The 18,394-nt window shown below is 40.0% G+C and overlaps 1 protein-coding gene across 8 annotated transcripts in view; it reads right to left on the reverse strand.

The window, feature by feature from the left end:
- The window catches only part of KYNU (kynureninase), a 63,308-nt gene that overhangs the window by 29,695 nt on the left and 15,219 nt on the right, over positions 1-18,394 (reverse strand). For all 8 annotated transcript variants that reach the window (XM_027900067.1, XM_027900066.1, XM_027900063.1 and 5 more), the window contains 5 exons: positions 14,071-14,153; positions 8,520-8,581; positions 7,096-7,167; positions 5,400-5,474; positions 3,914-4,060 (listed from right to left, as the gene is read on the reverse strand). In XM_027900067.1, the coding sequence (XP_027755868.1) occupies positions 3,914-4,060; positions 5,400-5,474; positions 7,096-7,167; positions 8,520-8,581; positions 14,071-14,153 (439 nt within the window). The remainder of the gene's footprint in view (positions 1-3,913; positions 4,061-5,399; positions 5,475-7,095; positions 7,168-8,519; positions 8,582-14,070; positions 14,154-18,394) is intronic.

Here is an 18,394-nt window from a genome sequence, read left to right on the forward strand (position 1 = left end):
TCTCAGAAACGCCCACTCGCACCAGTTTGCTCGAGTCGTCATCCGCAAGATGGGTTGTGCCGGTTTGTGTTTTTTCCCGGGGAGGTGTCTGGCACTTGAGTCACACAAACAGCAAATGTTTAGCCACACAGATTGCACGGAAAAAGTAAAACAAACTGAAACAGTTCTCCCTGCACAAGCCACGCAGAACCAGGACTGCGTGGGAACGGCACTTCCCCAGACTAGGGGGGGAAAAACAGAGCTCTCCATCTGCTCCTGGCGAGGGAGAGGACGTGTGCTCTCTCCCCTGCCTCTTCCGCTTCATTCCAACATCTAAAAGTCATTTCTGCAAAGTGTCTGGGTAGCTGCTGATAACCAGCAGGTAACAACTCAGCATGGACAATGACATTTGGAGAGAGGGAGAGAAATGACAGCTTCACACCGGCAAAGCTGGGACATTTAGAAAGAGAGACAGGAAAAGAAATGAAGATGAAGGATCTTTAAGCTCTTCCTACTGGGAACTCAAGAGATTAAAATATTTTACATAACGGTACAGAGTCAGTGGAAAGTACAATATAACTTATGAAATGAAAATTGTGTTTGAAAGGTAGAGTCTCCTAAAAGTCAGCCATTTCTTAACTTGCAGAAGAATAAAACGACTCAGCCCCCTCCATCCTCTAAAGCAAGCTCAAAAGTATGAAACAAGGAAAACTGTTACATCCTCCTCAGCCTGCTGATGAGTCTCTTGCACAATATGTAGTAATTTTGATTTATCTGAGAGACCTTAGATGGAAAAATAGCCTGAGGTAATTTTTCAAGCTTAATTTAGTTCATTTAATATTTAATGACTTAATGAAGCTGTCTATGTGCAGAGCTTTCACTCTGGGAGGAATCTTAATGTACGTAGAGAACTTAGGAAATTGGCTTAAAAAATGTAAAAGGAAATCAGTAACTTAATTCATAAATGATTGACCTCAAGAATCCTAGGACATTTTCCAGACCTCCAGAGCTCGCAGCTCAAATCTCTCTCCGAGACCTGATAGGGCACAACACTGCGGGATTTTATTTCAGTTGTACATTGAAAGAATTATTAAGACCATCTGTGTAGGACTTTTCTCTCTAATATACTGTCTGACAAGTGATTTTTTTTTCCTCTCTCTTTCTCGAATGACATTTTCACCTTGTATTTTCGCCTTCTGAGTCGTTTGCTTGTCAGCTCTCCCCAACCTATTTTCTGTTCAGGAGCACAGGGTCATTCACCACCCTTCATCACTGGGAAGGAGAACCTTGCATTTTTCCTCTAAACATGGCTTTTCAGTCTTATCCTCTTTCAAAATGTGTTATAAAGGACTTCCAGTCTTTCTGTGCTAATACATATAAGACAACACTGGTTTCATCAGGCCCAGAAGCTCTCGAAGGAGATATAATCTTTAAGTCCAATTAAACTTATAGATACATAGCTGCTAATTACTCTGCTTTAGCAGTTGGTTTCATTCTCCTCTAATCCAACAGCAGCTCCAAACATCAGCTCTGACCTGGGAAAAGGAGAGAGGAGCCAATTGCTTTTGAAGATCCCCCACTCTGGGCTTTTTGATAACCAGAAATTCTCAGATTAAAAGAAACAGAAGGGTGCAGGAACAGCTTTTACCAATATTAAGAGAGAAACACTTCATGACTCGCTGATTCTGTGGCTATTCAAGTAAATATTTACCATATGCAGACGTTTAAGTGTGGTATAAGAGTCTGTTACATAGTGGGTTTGTATAAACATATAAACATCACTTAACCCCAGGGCAGAATCCATAAGGACAATGAGCTGAGTGTATCTGACAGGAGGGAAATAAAAACAGGGCTGGCTCATGTTTTCCAAGCCTTAAGGGTACTCAAACAGTTCTTCAGGTTGAATTAGTTTTGCTTTTTCAATATACTAACAACATTTTAAGCCATGAATCTACCTGGATAACCCAGTCCTACACACTTGAACCTCCAAGAGACTGGTAATTAAATCTGATAGGGTCCCCCCACTTTTGAAAAATCTTGAGAGGAAGAGATCCAGGTCTACTTACAGCACTCCTAACAGGCATGCAGGTGGAAACAGGCCTTTGACATTTACCTGTGCCTCCTGGAATGCTGAACAGCTGTCAGAAACTGTTCTCCTCTTCAGTAACACGATACAGTCTCTGTATAAAGTGTGCAGTGGTTTTGTGTGTATCCATGTGGAAGCACATACCCCTTGAGTTAATATTTTTATTTGCACTGCCTTGCAGAAATTTTAATCTCTCTCGAGAAGTCCTGGTTATCTCCTCAGATACCATAAAAATCACATCCATTATCACTCTGTGTAGTAAACTATCAGTGACTGCTCTCCCCCAGGACACAGGTTCTCAACCTCTTTGGGGCAGTTTACAGCTTTCAGTGGAACTGCATCACTTCCACTCATCCAAGCCAGTGTCCCACAGTCCAGAGAGCATTTCTAGGGAGGTGGTGAAATGATAGGCTATTCCCAGTTTTTTTCATGTTTATAGAAGAGAAGAAAGATTTCTCTCTCTCAGACACCTTTCAGACGCACCACAGAGCAGATTTCAGGGAAGCAGCACCGAAGGCACGTAGGTGTTGGCGGTTGAATGAAAGCTTTTCTGCCACCAGGAGTGTGAGAGAGCAGAGCAGTGGGTGGCATCATCCTGTTAATAACCTGTCTTCCCTTTCTGACCTTTCAGCATAGCCTTGCGATTATTTGTGGTCAGCCAAGTGCTGGAAGACCCTCCAAGAGAGCACCATAACGGTGTTGCTTTTGGAGCTAGTACACAACTCCATTTCCCCCTGCAGCTGACTCCCCCCATTTCTCTTTTTTTCCTTGGTTTTCTACATCCACATGAGAAGTTGGGTTTGTTTTGTACTGGTTTTAGCACCAATTTTGTTGCCAGGTGCTGCTCTGCGAGAACATTCCCTTTTTATATCCCATGGGCCATGCACTAGCTCTCACACCTGCTCTGCTCTCCCAGGGGGCACCTTACCATCACTTTCCAGCAGCATAACTTATGCCCTGACCTCCAGAAAAATTTCCACTGCCAAACCTACAGCAACAGAAGATGTATTGCCTGTTCCCGTGAGCCAGGAACCTCTCCAGAGAGTTAAACCATCAAATATAAAGGGTTAGCTGGTTTGCCAAAAACCCAGTGATACTAAATAAGTTTACCCTTGAGTGATTTTATCTTGGATGAGATAAGGTGCATCCAGTAAAAAGCTGCCACTACAGAAAGTCTGGTGACCTCCCGCTGATAACATGACTTAATTAAAAACTATTTTCTCCTGAATTCCTAAGGCAATTGAGGTGGTTAAAGGGTTTTACAGCTATGTCCACAGAGCCTGCTAGCTCCAAAAGGCTGAATCCTCACTAAAATACGGTCATCTTGTGATGTTGATGTGCTCCACATTGTGCCTGTCTCCTGAAAACTCATCAGCCTAGTCTGAGCAGTGATGGCTCCATGGGGAGCTCACCTCCCTACCCACTGGGGACAGAAACTGCCATAACAGGGCAGTGGGAAAGGAGGAAAATCATGAAAGTTTGCCAAAAAAAGCAGAAATCTAACACAAATTAACTTTTAAAGAGAGATTACAGCCGTGGTTACCTCCTCCTCCTTCTGCACTGAAACTCTTGATGCTCTATCTTTCCAGAAAATCCAAGTATAAGTTATTAGTCATGAATTATCTTTCTATATAGTTTAAGAGTCACCTGCAAGATTGCTCTAACAGGACTGTTTCTTCATGCATCAGACAGCCCCCAGAGGATCTGGACACAGAGTGCTTTTACATTTTACCAGACTCACACAAATTTCCATGTTTTGTTACCAAAAAATAGTAGAAATTAAAAATGTATCACACAGAAAACTGGTCTAAAAGTGGTGTTAAGAGGATGAATCTGGAGCAGTCCTACCTTTTTTTGGCCAGCCTTTGTTATTCTAGGGATGTCAAACAACTGTCCTGTGTAGTACTGAACCCCACTGAACATAATGACAGCAATAGAGTCCCCTTCCTTCTCAATTACAGCAAGGATATCTTCAGTCCTCAAGGTCTCCTCCCCCTAAAACAAAGTTAAAGCACACATTTTACATCAACTCTGGCAGTAATGAAACTGTCAGTCCTTATTTCATAATCTATATTTTACCATGAGCCACGCTGCTTGCATAAGGAGATCAAAAGCAAATCCTTAGCACGGTAATGATGTACAAAGGTAGTGCTACGAAGTAGCCTATGAGCAAGTGACCTCAAAAAAAAAATCATTAGCAAATGAGTCTTGAAGGTGCCAGTTATAAAAAGTCTATTCACTTCACGCTCTAACATGCTTTATACTCTCTAATATTTCTGGCAGTTTTAATTTACAGCAAAAAATTCCTGGTGCAAACAGAATATCTAATGATTTTTAAATGGCATCTGAAATTTGTGACACCCACAAGACTTGAAAGTTGTCTATCACTTTCACTCTGTACTTTTTTAATAAACTTAGTATCCCACAGGAAGCTATTATAAACCTGCCATATTTATATTTCAAAAACAATGTCTCACATCATGAAAAGTACAAAAATCCCCAAACCTGTGGTCATTAAATATAGAAAAATTTCAACCAAAAGGAAAAAAAAAAAATCCTCATTTTTGATTCTTCATAGGAAAATTACTGCCCCATCCTTCTCCTGTCTTCCTAGCAAGGGATCTTGTAAAACATACCACCACCTAGGGATCAATTAGGCAGTGAAAACCCAGAATTAAATTAGACTTGTTACTGAAAAGAGCTTGGGCAAGATGGTTGAATTGCAAGGGACTGTTATTATCTCAACAATCTCTGCAAATCTATCAAGCGTTCAGGAGTGGGCTCTTTACTCACAAGATGACTCAGATTTCAGAAGCAAAAGGTCACCCTCGGTTTATAGTTAGGTGACAAAGTTCTTAATGCTGCAGAAGTGAAGCGAGGCAGCCTTTCAAATTAATCTGAATTGCATATTACTCAGAGCAGACCTTTCTCTCAGCCTGTGCTGATACAGACAGTGTTGCTCGTGTTATGGCAATCTCTCACCTTAGGACATTCAGAGGACATTGGGCTTTCTCAATGAGTTGCTATATTTTGCAGGTGAGTCAGTGTGCTGTCAGTTTTTGCAAACAGGAAAAATAGGGAAAATAACCTCTTTCTTGTTGTTGTTCCAGGAAAATTCACTATTGAATCAGCAATTATAAAATGGGGGTTAATGTCAAAAATTATACCCAGAAACAGACCACACAATTCATAAATTTTACCTAAAGAGTTTTGATACAAATTATAACTTCTGCAGGCAGACACTACACTATTTGAGAATATATGCCCTACTTTCACATGAAATACATTTCTGCCCTTAGTGACAGCAAGCAGAGCTGACATATTCCTCACCAACCTGCCGTGGCTGAAGCAGGAGCATGCTTTTCTCCACATCCAACCCGTGCAGTCGAAGCTGAGACTCAACAGCATACTGGAAGAGAATTCCATACAGACAACATTAACACAAATACATTATAAAGATTTTAAAAAAAAAAAAAAAAAAAAAAAAAAAAAAAAAAAAAAAAAAAAAAAAAAAAAAAAAAAAAAAAAAAAAAAAAAAAAAAAAAAAAAAAAAAAAAAAAAAAAAAAAAAAAAAAAAAAGGACAAACAAATCAGAACTCCAAAAAGGAATTCAGAAGCCTTGCCTTTCACTGAAAGTAATGCTTTGAAAGCATAATCTGACTTCACTGAAAAGTGTGCAGATTTCCTTTGGATTAAAAAAAAGACACAGATTTAATTCATATAAGACTGCAAGGACTTTTGAGTGAGAAGTCAAAGCCTGAATCCTACAGGATAAGTTCATGGAGCAGAATGAGGGTGGAGACGGGGCCCTGAGCAGCCTGATCTAGTGGGTTGGAGGGTTGGAACTAGTTGGTCTTTAAGGTCTCTTTTGACCTAAACCATCCTGTGCTTCTATAACGTGATGGAGGATGTGCTTTTCCAGATGCCAGAAAGCCAAGCCTGCATGGATAACAGCCAAGGAGAAGATTGAGCATCCCTTCTGCAGAGCCCGAGGTACCCACTTTTCTTGGTCACACACACTCAATCCCAGGCTGCCACAATCCCCTGCTGCCAACACAAATGAGGCTTGGGCAGCACATACATGTGGTCCTGTGCTTTTCTCACCTCTTCTATTTGCTGCGCAGCTGGCAGGAAATAAGAGCTTTAAACTCTCATAATATTTTGAAAATCCTATCTGCTGATTTTATAGATTAATAATGATTCTGGGGAATCCAATAACAATCATCAAATCACAGTGTGAAGTGGTTTAAAATTTCACAACAGGAACTGGAGCAGTGGAAGTTGCAGAGATTATTACTGAACCACTGTAGAAATTTGGGAAGATGGAGTCCAAGCATACAAGTGTGCCTGGAACAAATGTGGGATTAATATAAACATTACTTAGAATAGAAGCAATTTGAGGTTTATACATCTGCGCCACCATCTTCGCTGCAAATAAACCCATTAGTAGCTCGAGTCATTTTTATCACACCTTGGAGATCAAATTTGTTATCAATTTCCACGAGTTGATGGCGTTGATGATAAAGTAGCAGTGGGCCACAAACCCAAAGATTAATTTGCTCTGAGCTCTCATGCACGGGCTATTGTCTCCTATTTTACAGCAGACAAATGATGTTTGAACTAGTAATCTAAAGTGCTAAGAACAAACATTTCCATCTCTGTCTGGGGATATATAAGTGTTAATGTTGTGAGTTTGTATTGATTTGGTTTCATAAAGTAAAACAGCAACAAGAATTAATAAAACATTTACAACTTTAGTTGATTTAGGCCAGTAGTTTGCTCAATGTCTTTAAAAAGACTAATAAATCAATGCACCCATTCAATCTTTTCCTCTTGTAAGACTTTTTATTTGAACAAAAGGAATAAAGCTACGATCTGTAAAATATGCTGAGCTCAAAGGCTTCTGACAGATTTTTTTATTGTAATGTTACTTGGACAAGATGAGCTAATAAATATTCAAATCATACTACTGATATTCTTTGGAAAAATATGATTAATAATACAAATATGGTAAAATATTAATTTCTTACATGGTCAGAGGGAAAGGCTTTTGCTTCTAGAAGAATTTTATAGCGTCTTGGAGTAGGTTTAAAGAAAGATAGCTGTTAAAGAAAAAAAAAAATTATGTTGAAATCTATCTAAGCAGAGATGAGAGAGATGCTCTCAGCATATAACTTAATAAAGACTGCTTTACTTTCATGTAGACTACAGAGAATCCCCCAGAAATTACAAATATTTCTTTGTCCATATAACATTTATCAAAGTAGGAAAGTGTTATAATACTGTATTTCATATATCCATAACAAAGGCCACAAAAAACCAGCAGTGAAAACTTGCACTTAACAGGAATCAACAGCAAAGCTTTGACTACAGCCAAGGAAGCTGAGATTTCACCCAGCTCCATCCAGGAAGCAAGCTGGTAGCAAACAGGGAAAAGGAGTTGGATTTTCATCCCTGCACAAAAATATTTGTCACTGAATCATCCCTTACTCTGAAACAACTCTGACCAAAGGACTAAGCCTTCTGCAAAGACCTGATCTAATCACCTTCAGGATGGTCTTTCCTTCTTAGTTCCTCATGTGAAGGCAAGCTGGGGCTGGCCACCATGCCAAGAGGACTAGTAGAAGACTTACAAGTCCTCCTGCTCAAGCTTGGGTTACACAAAGCTCTGCATGGACTGTGTACTCAAGAAATCTGGGACAGGTCTCACTTCACTGCACTTAATTCAAGGCAGAGTAGCCAAGTGAATTGGCTTGTACTTACCCCCATCCTGCCATCTGAATTTAACAAAGGTCAGAGACACTGCACAGAGGAGCAGATTCAAGGGATAAACCTTTTTGTGTGAATCACTCAAAATGAAGCTTCACATCCACACTCAGCTGAACCAAATCTTTGGAAATACTAGAGAACCAGAGGCAGGCTTTATGTAGCCACAGAGGCACCTGAGCACTAAATAAGACACATTTACGGCCACTGAGTAATACAAATCAAAATTCTCTACCACATTTTCGGTATATATAAAACAGTTTAACTCTGCTATCTCTTATTTAAAAGCTTGACTGAAATTGCAGCTTTGACTTGCTCACAGTTGAGCTCTTGTTTCCTCAACTCCAAAATTTGGTGTGAAATTCAAATTTGAAAAATTCCTTGTAAATGTTCCTTAAATAATAAGGTCTCATTTGGCGACTGACGTGCAACACATGTGAGAACAGCTCAAACTTCCCCCACAAAGTCCTTGAAAATATTTCTCTGTCCAGCTTTTCTGCTTAGTATTGAGTGAGGCCAGGTCTTGCACATACATTATTCAAGATGCAGCTCCCAAGGCTTAAAAAAAGTTATTCTGTCACCCAGGTCTGTCTCTGTGAGGTCCTCTGAAAGCACTTTGCTTACACACACAGAGAAAGGAGAAAAACACTTGTCAACAAAACATCAAATATACATCATGAAGACATACCATCTGCAGGTGCAAGTTAACAGTCAGCCCATTCATTAAGGCTATTTCGTGTCTTTGGGCCCCTGAAAGACAAAACATAAAAAACACTGGTTGGAGGTTTTCTTAAAATTTTCAGAGTATTCTAGTACAGTGGTGAGAAAGCAAAAGTATGTGTTCAGTCAAAGTCTCTCTAAAGACTAGAAAGGAAATGAATGTTTGAGGTGTCATCAGAGTGAAGTAAAAAGATTTCTTGTCTGACTCACTACACTGCACTGGCAGGAAAATATTTATTTTTTTCAGGTCAGCCACAGAAAACAACAAACAATGAAGTATTTCCATTTCCCAGCAAGCCACTGGTGGATTTATTATCATGAAGAACTCAGGCAAATCAGGTCAGAAGTCTATATGTAAAGCAAGACTGGAAGGCTTTTTTTTGTCAATAGTTTATACATTACACAAGTGACAAAACATATTGAGATAATCACCTGTGGTAAGTGGTTGCTGTAATGTCAGGCTAAATCTCATCCCCAACAAAAAAAAATAATAATTAAAAAAAAAAATTGACCCATTGAATATAACAGACCATTATTAATGTAACAGTTTCACTAGAAGCCATATCTGCATCACTCCCCGGAGACTAATAACAGGCAGAACTAATGGACTAACAACTAATTGTTATTACAAAATCTTTAGTAAAATTTCTCCAGTGCTTATCAAGCCCTGGTGAAAAACTTTAGGCAAATCAAGAGACTGTGTGTTGGTCAGGGAGCCACTGAGATATGGAGAAAATTAATTCCAATTTCTTTCTGGTTCTTCTGATGTCTGTTATTGAAAATAAGTAATTCACCCTTGAGACAAATCTGTGTTTTGAGTTTTCTTAATCTGGGACATAGGCTCATGCACTTTGCCCTAAACATCACTCAGATGTGGTGAGGTGATTCCCAGGTTACCCCTGTCCCTGCTTTTGAGGGTGCACAAGGTCCCAAATAACGCAGGGAGAAGGCAATAGACACTCTCACCATATTCCACAGAATTTAGGTTTACACTTTGCCACCATAGGAATAACCAGGAGTTGACCTCAATAAAAGCAAATACAGTCAAAGAACATGGAAATCTATAGTTAAGAAGTGTTAATAAATCCTTCTCAAGCAGACAGGAGCAACCAAAAACCATTCTCATTGAGGTGTTCAAGGGCCTTTCTATGTGTTGCTGAAAGCTCCAAGTTTTGGACAGAAAGCTTTGGCAATAGTTGTCAGTGACTCTGGAGGACCAGGGATGAGTCATGAGGAAAAAGAGATGTCATGAATAAGTTCCCTCCTTCAGACACCACAAACATCACCAAGTTTTTCTAAAGAAATATATAAAGGACTAGTTCTTCTTAGGCAAAAATAAGCTCTTTTCCTCACTTAAACTCCTCTTCTTTGCTTTCTTTCCTTCCCTCTGATAGCACTGAATCTGCAGGCTCCATGCTGCTGGAAGAGGTCACCTTGTGGCTGTTCTCTTGCAGATATAGAAGACAGCTAGACAGAGTGATTGCAGCTCAAAACAGTATTATTTGCAGTCTTAATATTTCTATGGGGCTCTTGAGGCTGAAAAAAGGGACAGCATCAGGAAATGGTATTGTTCTTATTTCTCCCTCTGCTCCTTCCACGAAATCTGTGGCTTTCCCAGCAAATTCTGCATGAGCAACCCTCTGCCTGCTGTACTGCTTCCCTATAAAACAAATGGTTAATGTGTAGATCCCTTTTAGCTGCATGCTAGCATCCCAAATTAAATATGACACTACATTTGTCATGTAAGTCTTGGTCTTCCGTAAATTATATATTTATTAAAAGCTTTCCATTATTGAATTTCATGCCCACAAAACAAACCTCATCCGTGTCATTGGAAAACTGTTATCCTTTATAACCTGCACTGCGTTTCGGAAAACAACCTTCCTATGATCCAATTAACCTATTAGAATATTCAAAGACCCGGCACACGGGAGACAAAATTATGTTTGCTTTCCCTATTTCCTAACTTTAGACCATATCTCCAAGACAGTCTAAAACCTGTATGTTCTGCATGATGAATCTCCCCTTTAATAAAAGGAAGCAGCATTTGCAAAGTACGACTTCAGAGACAATTATGATTGTGTTAGGCAGACACTGCCATCCTTCTCCTCTCTGACTGCTGCGGAAGGTTGATCCTCGATGGAGTAAGTAGAAAGCATTTTGTAAAATGGTTGGAAAAAGGCTAAGGGCCCCCAATTTAGAAAACATTTTGGTTATTTCAAATAATTCTTATCACTCAAAGTCACTGCAAATCTGCTCAGCGTTCAGTCTTCCCTCAACCGAGACCTGCCCGAGCAACATTGTGCAGCAGCAGCCATACAGTTAATCTTGTTCCATCAGAAGGTGATCCTGCCAAGGTTGTAATGTTTTTAATAAAGTCTAGTAGGAGAAGCAGAGATTGCCTTCACTGCGTTGTGCCACTCGGTGTGAGCACAGAAAAAAAGCTTTGGCCTCCATTGACCTTGACTCTTCATTTCACAATGTATTTACTACTGTAACTTTCATTGAACAGGAAAATGTGACTGCATTTAATAAGCAAGGTGTTCGAGAACTATAAACCATTAAACAGGCAAAAGGTGTTTTACAGTCTTTGGTCCATTCCTGAATAAATCTCACCAAATGGTTTTACTTCCTACTGCTGCTTAGAGTGAGAAATGACAATTCTTCCCCCTCCTCCATAATATATTCAGTACCAAGTAAAAAACTCTGTAAAATTCTGTTATTATTCTTAAATTAAATTCACTAAAAAAGGAAATTTGGAGTTCACTCAACTCATACATGATCACCTTGTAGGAAAACAGCAGTTAAACATAAATTCAGGAACTGGAACTAGAAATTGTTTAAGGTCCCCTCCAACCTAAACCATTCTGTGATTCTGCAATATACCACATTAGAAGAGAGCATTTTACCTTAACATTTATTCTCTCACCCTCTTCACTATTACCTACAGTTTTAAAAATCAGAATTTATTACAATGCATCCATTATTCTGGAAATATTAATTCATTTGCATTCCAAGAATCATTTACATAAATCTTTAAAAAAGCTACGGAGATATTATCTAAATAAAACCCTGCAGATAAATTTGAGGGCCAGATTTGAGCCCAAAAGATATTTTATAGTTCAATTAAACAAAGCCCCCAAAATCCTGGAGAACAAAATCTAAGCCAATAATGTTAACATTCCATTTACTTCTGAGGAAAACAACAAAACTGTGAAACACTTCCCAAGAAAGAAATTTAAAAACAAAAAGTAGGTTAGTGGTAGTGTGATCTTGGTCTAAATTTTTACAGAAAATTTAAAAATATATGTTTACAATGAAGAAAATTATAATAAGTTCAGTGTGGTTTGGCCACTGTGAAATAAAACACCAATGTCCTATGGAGCCTGGAAAAGGAAAATAAGGAGATGGACAAACAATCAGATGAAATTTAAGTAAAGCTCTCATTTTCCTCTCTTCAGATTAAAATGCATCTTTTAGTTAAATTTATATTAAAATAGAAACACAGCTGGCAAGCCTCTGCAAGACAGATGGTTGAGGGAAAAAGGGTCCCAGCCTGACTCCCTGCTTTCTGCAGTGACTCTTAACCTAAAGCTGAGGCCAAATGGACCCTGGCACCAGCAGTGACAGGAGGTCAGGGCTTAGCCTGCCCCAACACCCTGTGGGGACCCCACAGGGGTCCAAGTTTTGCAAACAAAGCAGTGGAAAATCTCCACAGAAGGTGATGCAGAGAAATAGGACAATTTAGGTGCCTCCAGCTGCCCTTTGGGAGATCTTGTCTGTCTCCCCAGTGGCTATCTGAAGAGCCTCAATGGTCTTATTGCTTTACTCATTTAGGTGCATGAAAGTATGTAGTGTGACTCCCATTTTCACAAGACATAAGAGAAATTGTCCACCCTCCAGTTTCAGAAATTCAAGGTTTCCAGTTACAAATTCCAAGTCACATTCCCCCACCTGCTCTCAGCTTCCCAGTTAAGTTACCTCACCAAAACAAGAATATCCAGGGGCCAAGGAGGATGGGTCATACTAGAGAAATCCCTAAATTTCCACACACTCCACCCCCTTATATCCTCATGTATTTCTGTTCAGTGATAGTTTAAGGATGAAGGTGCAGAGCTTGTCCTTGAATGTAATGAAAGCAAGAAAAGTTATTTCTTAACCTCCTGAGCAATACCAGGTACAATGGTAGCAATCTACAAAATCAGAACCCCAATCTGCATTTTTTTTTAATTTCATTCTACAAAAGGGATTTTTCTGCATAGCCCAGTGATGCCCAGTGTAAACACACTCATATTTGTGTAATCTCAGAGCTTACATCATGGATAGACCAACTACAACAACAATTTATTGCATTTGTTCTGCTCCAGTAATAACACCCTGTATTTTAGCTATTTGGAAACTTCATAAAGAATTCAGGAAGTGATTTTATTTATGAATATATAAATAAACTTGTCATGAGACATTCTTTAATGTCTCTGTTTTCAATTGTTCCGATCCCATTTGCCTTTCTTGAAGGAGAAAAACCATAATTTTCTCATTGAACACTTGTCTACAAGGAGAAATTACGATACAATATCCAGCATAGAGTAGGTCAACCTAATTGTAATTTTTTTCCTCAGTGATGGCACAAATGAATGCCTGATAATTCAGTTCTGACAGTCACTATTGACAGTTGCTTTCAACACCTAAACTGAAATATGGGCCAAATCTCTCTAAAATCTACTAACCTGGCCTTGACAACAGCTGTGAGAGTGGGGGAGAAAAAGACCCTGCCAGGATAATTTCTCTTTCCCCTTGTGACAGCAAAAACTCTGAAGGAGATCCCAGTGAAAAATTATTTCAACTACACAGAGTTAGACACGATAGAGGAAATTTGCATTCACACTCAGCCAGCTGCTTTCCTGGCTGGCAAATTCAACAGGAGAAGTCTCCAGAGCTCCTTCTCAACCTCTAGAATAACCAGAAGCACTCACTGTCGAGGTTCTGCAGCACTGCAGGCCCTTCCAGGGGTACAGCAGGGTAATGGGAACTCATCAATACAGGTCCTGCCCCAATTACGTGCTTCATTGACATAAGCAGCTCTCAAACATGGGGCTGAATTTAGTGGTGGGAACAGGAGGAAAAGAAGAAAATGTCAGATAGAAATCATTTCTCAAAGGGGAAAGTTCATCATTTTACTTTTAGGAGAGTGACTGAGAATCCGTAACACCAAGTGCCCTTTCTAAAGGGCTTCACGTGTTAGTCCAAGTGGTTTACGACGCTCCAAGAAACCCTTTGCTGCAATTAGTTTCATGATATGCATATGCTCATATATTCTCACATACCTTCATCTATTAAATCACTCCAGTCTTAAAAAAGTGTTAGCCCATAGTCAAAAAAACTACTTTAAAACAAAAGAATTAAAGGAACTCAGTTCTGCTTACAGAGTTTCAGGATTTTCAGTCTTAAAAGAAACCAAAATTTTTTTTTTTCTTAATTTTATTTCTGGAGAAAGACTTTCCCCTGCAGTTCACACCTACCAACCAGCTGAGCCATCAGGTCCAGGATGCACTCGTCTGCCAAAGCCCACGGGCGCCGCCCATTGAAATGGCCATGAACACCTCTGAAAAGGAAGAGAGAAACAGTGAAAACAGGAGCTGTGCCCTTTGGATCAGTTCTAAGAAACATATCTGATTTGGAAACCCCATATTTGGAGGAGGGAAGAGGAGGGGGAGGAGACTTGCCCAAGCTGATAACTTTTTTCATGTCGTAAAAGCTCGTAGCAAATGCAATTATTTTGTTGGTTTCTGACAGGTTCTCAGTTGCTTGAAAACTGTTTATTTTGTCCCACAAAGTTCCTTTAGAAATTCCCCAGAATTAAAGATGATAGCTTTTTCAGAAGCCCTCTGGAAGTGGCTGCTTGGGTACCAGAAGCCTCTGGGAACAGGCACACTGGGAAAGGGAATCTCAGTGTGGGATGGCACCTGCTAACCCAGGCTCACATCAGCTGCACAGGGAGCAGAGATCATCCACAGAGTTACCCCACCTGCAGTTCCAGCTGAACATTGTATGGTGCAGAGGATGATAGACTTGAACACTGCCTTGCTCCCAGACAGAAATATTTCATGCCAGAAACAATTTCCATCCTCCCGCCTCTCCTGTCTGAGCTCACCCTCCTGCATAAACCAGCAGGTACTTCGTGTCCATGCAGGGTAGCACCTGCCCCAACTGAGCAGCTTGCTAATTTTTACTGCTTCTCTTCTCCCCAACAGGTTGTTCTAGATCTAAGAGCGCATAAACCTTTTTGGGTTGACAAAGGGTATTTAAAACTTTATGTTGCAAACTGCTCTTGTCTACAGTGGATCATGTTGTCACCTTAAACCCGAGTGCCCCACTATTCTGCAGTGACAGATATGTGCATTCAGTCCTGGATTACGTGCTCTGAACTAATTTTTCCTTCAATTATGACAGAGAAGAAAACTTCTAAAAGTAGCTACCATGCATATATAAATAAAAAGTTGCCAAGTTTCTTAAACATGCAGGGTGTAGAGTAGAGATTTAAATGCAAATGGAGGCAGATTGAAGAAAGTAATAATGGTGCTAATCCAGGGGAACATTGCTCTGGGCTCCCATCTCACACTGGATGATTTTCATATTTGCTGAGCACCACGGGGTACTTGTGGAGTCAGAAACACCAGGCTGCATGAGGCCGACTATAAAGCTGTTTCAAAATAGGGACAAAGCCAGTAGGAATCTGGGTAGAGAGGAAAAAAAAGGCCCTAACAGCTTTGATGTGGGGGAAAAAAAAAGAAAACAAAATAAACCTTTTAAAGAAGAACAAGCCCACAATGTTCACATAAAATCATGAGAGGACAGCTGGAAGATTAAGACATGAGAAAGGAGGGTGCATGAGACACTACCCCATCCTCAAGGCTATTTAAGAGATTGCTTTTCCCCATCCACCTCATACTTTCCCTTCTCAGGGAGAATTTAATTCTGTCTCCCACACAAATTACCTGGGCGTTTTACAGTCAGACCCTTTCTGATTGACTTGGGTCTAATTCACACCTCCTAGGGATATTTCCAAAAACCCCTACAATCCTAGAGAATAGAACTGCTGCAAAAAGCACAGCTGTATTAACCATTTCAAGCCTGTCATCCTTGCAAAATATCTATTTTTGGACTAGATTAGGTCAACAGATGAAGAAGGGCACAGGCATAACGGAACATCTCTTAGAGATAGAATAACATCCCTAGGTTTGACAAGACCAGTCCTCCACAGATGACAAGGAGCACCCTGATCCCCAATTTGGATAAGGTCATGGTACACCAGCTCACTGCTTTTCTCCATTTTAGAATTGCTCTCTGATGAGACCTTGACAGCAGAGAGCGGGCAGTGTGAAATAGCTCTCATTTACAAGAGCTTTTCATAGATGAGGAATAAAGGCAGTGGGTGGGTGGGGGAGAAAATGCTGTAAGGGGCAGGGCTAGTGCTAAAATTCCCTCCCTTCTATCAGACCATAATGCAGCTGCCTTCCCTGAAGACAGTGTTATGTGTTTCGCAAACAGCAAGACATTTATTGGTAATTTCCCTTCCTATTCTTCACTGTAATATAGTGATCAAGGGACTTTAGGATAATAGAGACTGTTAAAGTAAAACCCCCAAAGATTTTCAGTGGCTCCCCGCCCAAGGGGAATCTGTATTTTTGAAAGAGGATAGTGAACATAATAAGATGGGAAAAATAAGTCCTAACTACCTATGGGATTCTCTTTCATTAGCTTTCTCTGATTTTATGGCCATTAGTGTCTTCCTAATGGGAATTTACTAATGAAAGTTCTCTCTATCAGCACACAGGACTAACAAAACTTCAGAATAAATTTGCAAGCTATCGTGAGAACAGATAGGAGATCTTGGACATGAGAATACTTTATTTTGAGGAAAAACCACAGACGTTTAGCTATATTGAAAGAGGGGAGAGGCAGCATTTATTATTATTCATATTATTATTATTATTACTGCATAGCTTACAGCTTGCCTCCCTCTTGATGGCCAATATAAATGACAAGAGACAAAAATTATTGCCATTAAAATGGTAGTTAAAGGCATATTCTCGGACCCTTTTTTTATTTTAATCACATGAAACTCTGTAGACTTTGCTGATGGCACAATACATCCTATTACACTTAGGCTGTAAAATTCTATGCTCTGCCTCAGAGAATTTATATCTCTGTATATTATGCCACCCCTCTCTCAGCTCTGGTAGGCACTGGGGGTAATAATCTTTAAGGACACAAGTGCTGTGTTTCTGGCATTCCCCTCAGACATGGAGAGCCTTTATCCCTTTTCTCTTTCCCACTGCACCCCGGGTTGGAAGAGAGATTTAAATCAAGGTGCCCAAATTAATGAACACAAAATGTTGCCCATCAATTCCTAAAGCGTCACACAAACAGCCTATTTCTTCAACTACTCTGAGAGTTTCTCGTAGCCCAAATTAATTTTTAGTTGGTTACCATTTTATTTTCAATTTGGCAGGAAATCACAATGCCACGTTTTATTTGCCGAGTTCTGGTTGATTTAAAGCTCACTAGGGGAGCTGGAAACACATTTTCCGAGATGATCCCAGGGTTTCAAAGGCAGTGAGAAAAGGGATTTAAATTAATTGCCAGCTTCAGGAATCTTCTGTGCTCATCCAAATCTTGTTCAAGTGCAAATTTCTTTTTTGCTTCTTTGCCAAAAGTGATGCAAGGTATTTAATGAGCCAGCACAGACTCTGAAGTTGGACCACGGTTTCAAGCAAAGAAACAGCCAGAAAGAAAAAAAAAAAAACCTGTATGGATCAGTAAAAAAAAGGCAAAGCTAAAAACCCAGGGCATTACGATGGGCAGGTCTAACAAACAGACTGTGAAAGGTACAGGGCTGAGATGGCTCCTGAGAATGGCAGGAGAGGTGGGTCTGTCACACAGGACATGGACAAGCCTCTCTGAGCTGCACTGCTCTTTGCAGGGCTGTTACCTCTTGCAGGATTAGTTCACCACATAGAACCAAAGATACCTCTTGACTCACTGAAAATAGTCCTTGCTGCTGCAGGTGTTGTATTACAGAACCTTCCACGGACTAGGAGGTTGTTAATCTGCTATATTCATGTCAGAAGCCTGTTGCCAGCCTGCTTCAGTGCTTGGAACGGCGTGTATATATACATGTTTTATTTCTAGCCTCAATTTATTAATTCCTAGTTTACATTTGCTGTGCCAGAATGCTATTTCACATAAGTGGCTCCAATTCCCCCCCACGTTTACCCATTGATACACCCACAGAGAGCAATAATTTTTTTCCTTGCAGTCTTAATTTCTTTTCAACCTAGTGACTCTAATCCTCAAGGCTTCCATGCAGCAGGTTCTCCACTCCCCAGGTGCCCTGCCAGCCCTTCACAGGAGCAAAACAACTGGCTACAACAAGCTCCCTTCTCTTTTAATAGTCCCACTTTAATGAGTTACTCGGACATGAGAGACATTTCCCGCTGCACTGAGTATGTTCCCACGCAATAATGATTTTATAAAATATTTTAATTACTTAACCAGCTCCAGCAGGACAAAGAGAAAACACTGAAAAGCACCTCTTGGTCTTTCTCCAACCAAAAAAGTCCCTTTAAGTTTGGACTTCTGGTTTTCAAAATATTGGGTTATTGGCTACTCTAGGCTAAGCACGAGGCAACGACTCCTCACCCCCTCTTCTTGCCCCTCATTCAATAAATCTTGGATTTAGTTGAAATCATAGCAGAAAGATGAAGTCTCAAAGGTTCCTTTTAAATCCATAATAAGAATGCCAGTGGCTTGGATTTGTAGTGTTTATACATTAGCATTAAA

The sequence above is a fragment of the Empidonax traillii genome, unplaced genomic scaffold (genome assembly GCF_003031625.1).
Source record: "Empidonax traillii isolate 1590-97213 ecotype Southwest subspecies unplaced genomic scaffold, ASM303162v1 scaffold702:size1046427, whole genome shotgun sequence".
Classification (NCBI taxonomy): domain Eukaryota; kingdom Metazoa; phylum Chordata; class Aves; order Passeriformes; family Tyrannidae; genus Empidonax; species Empidonax traillii.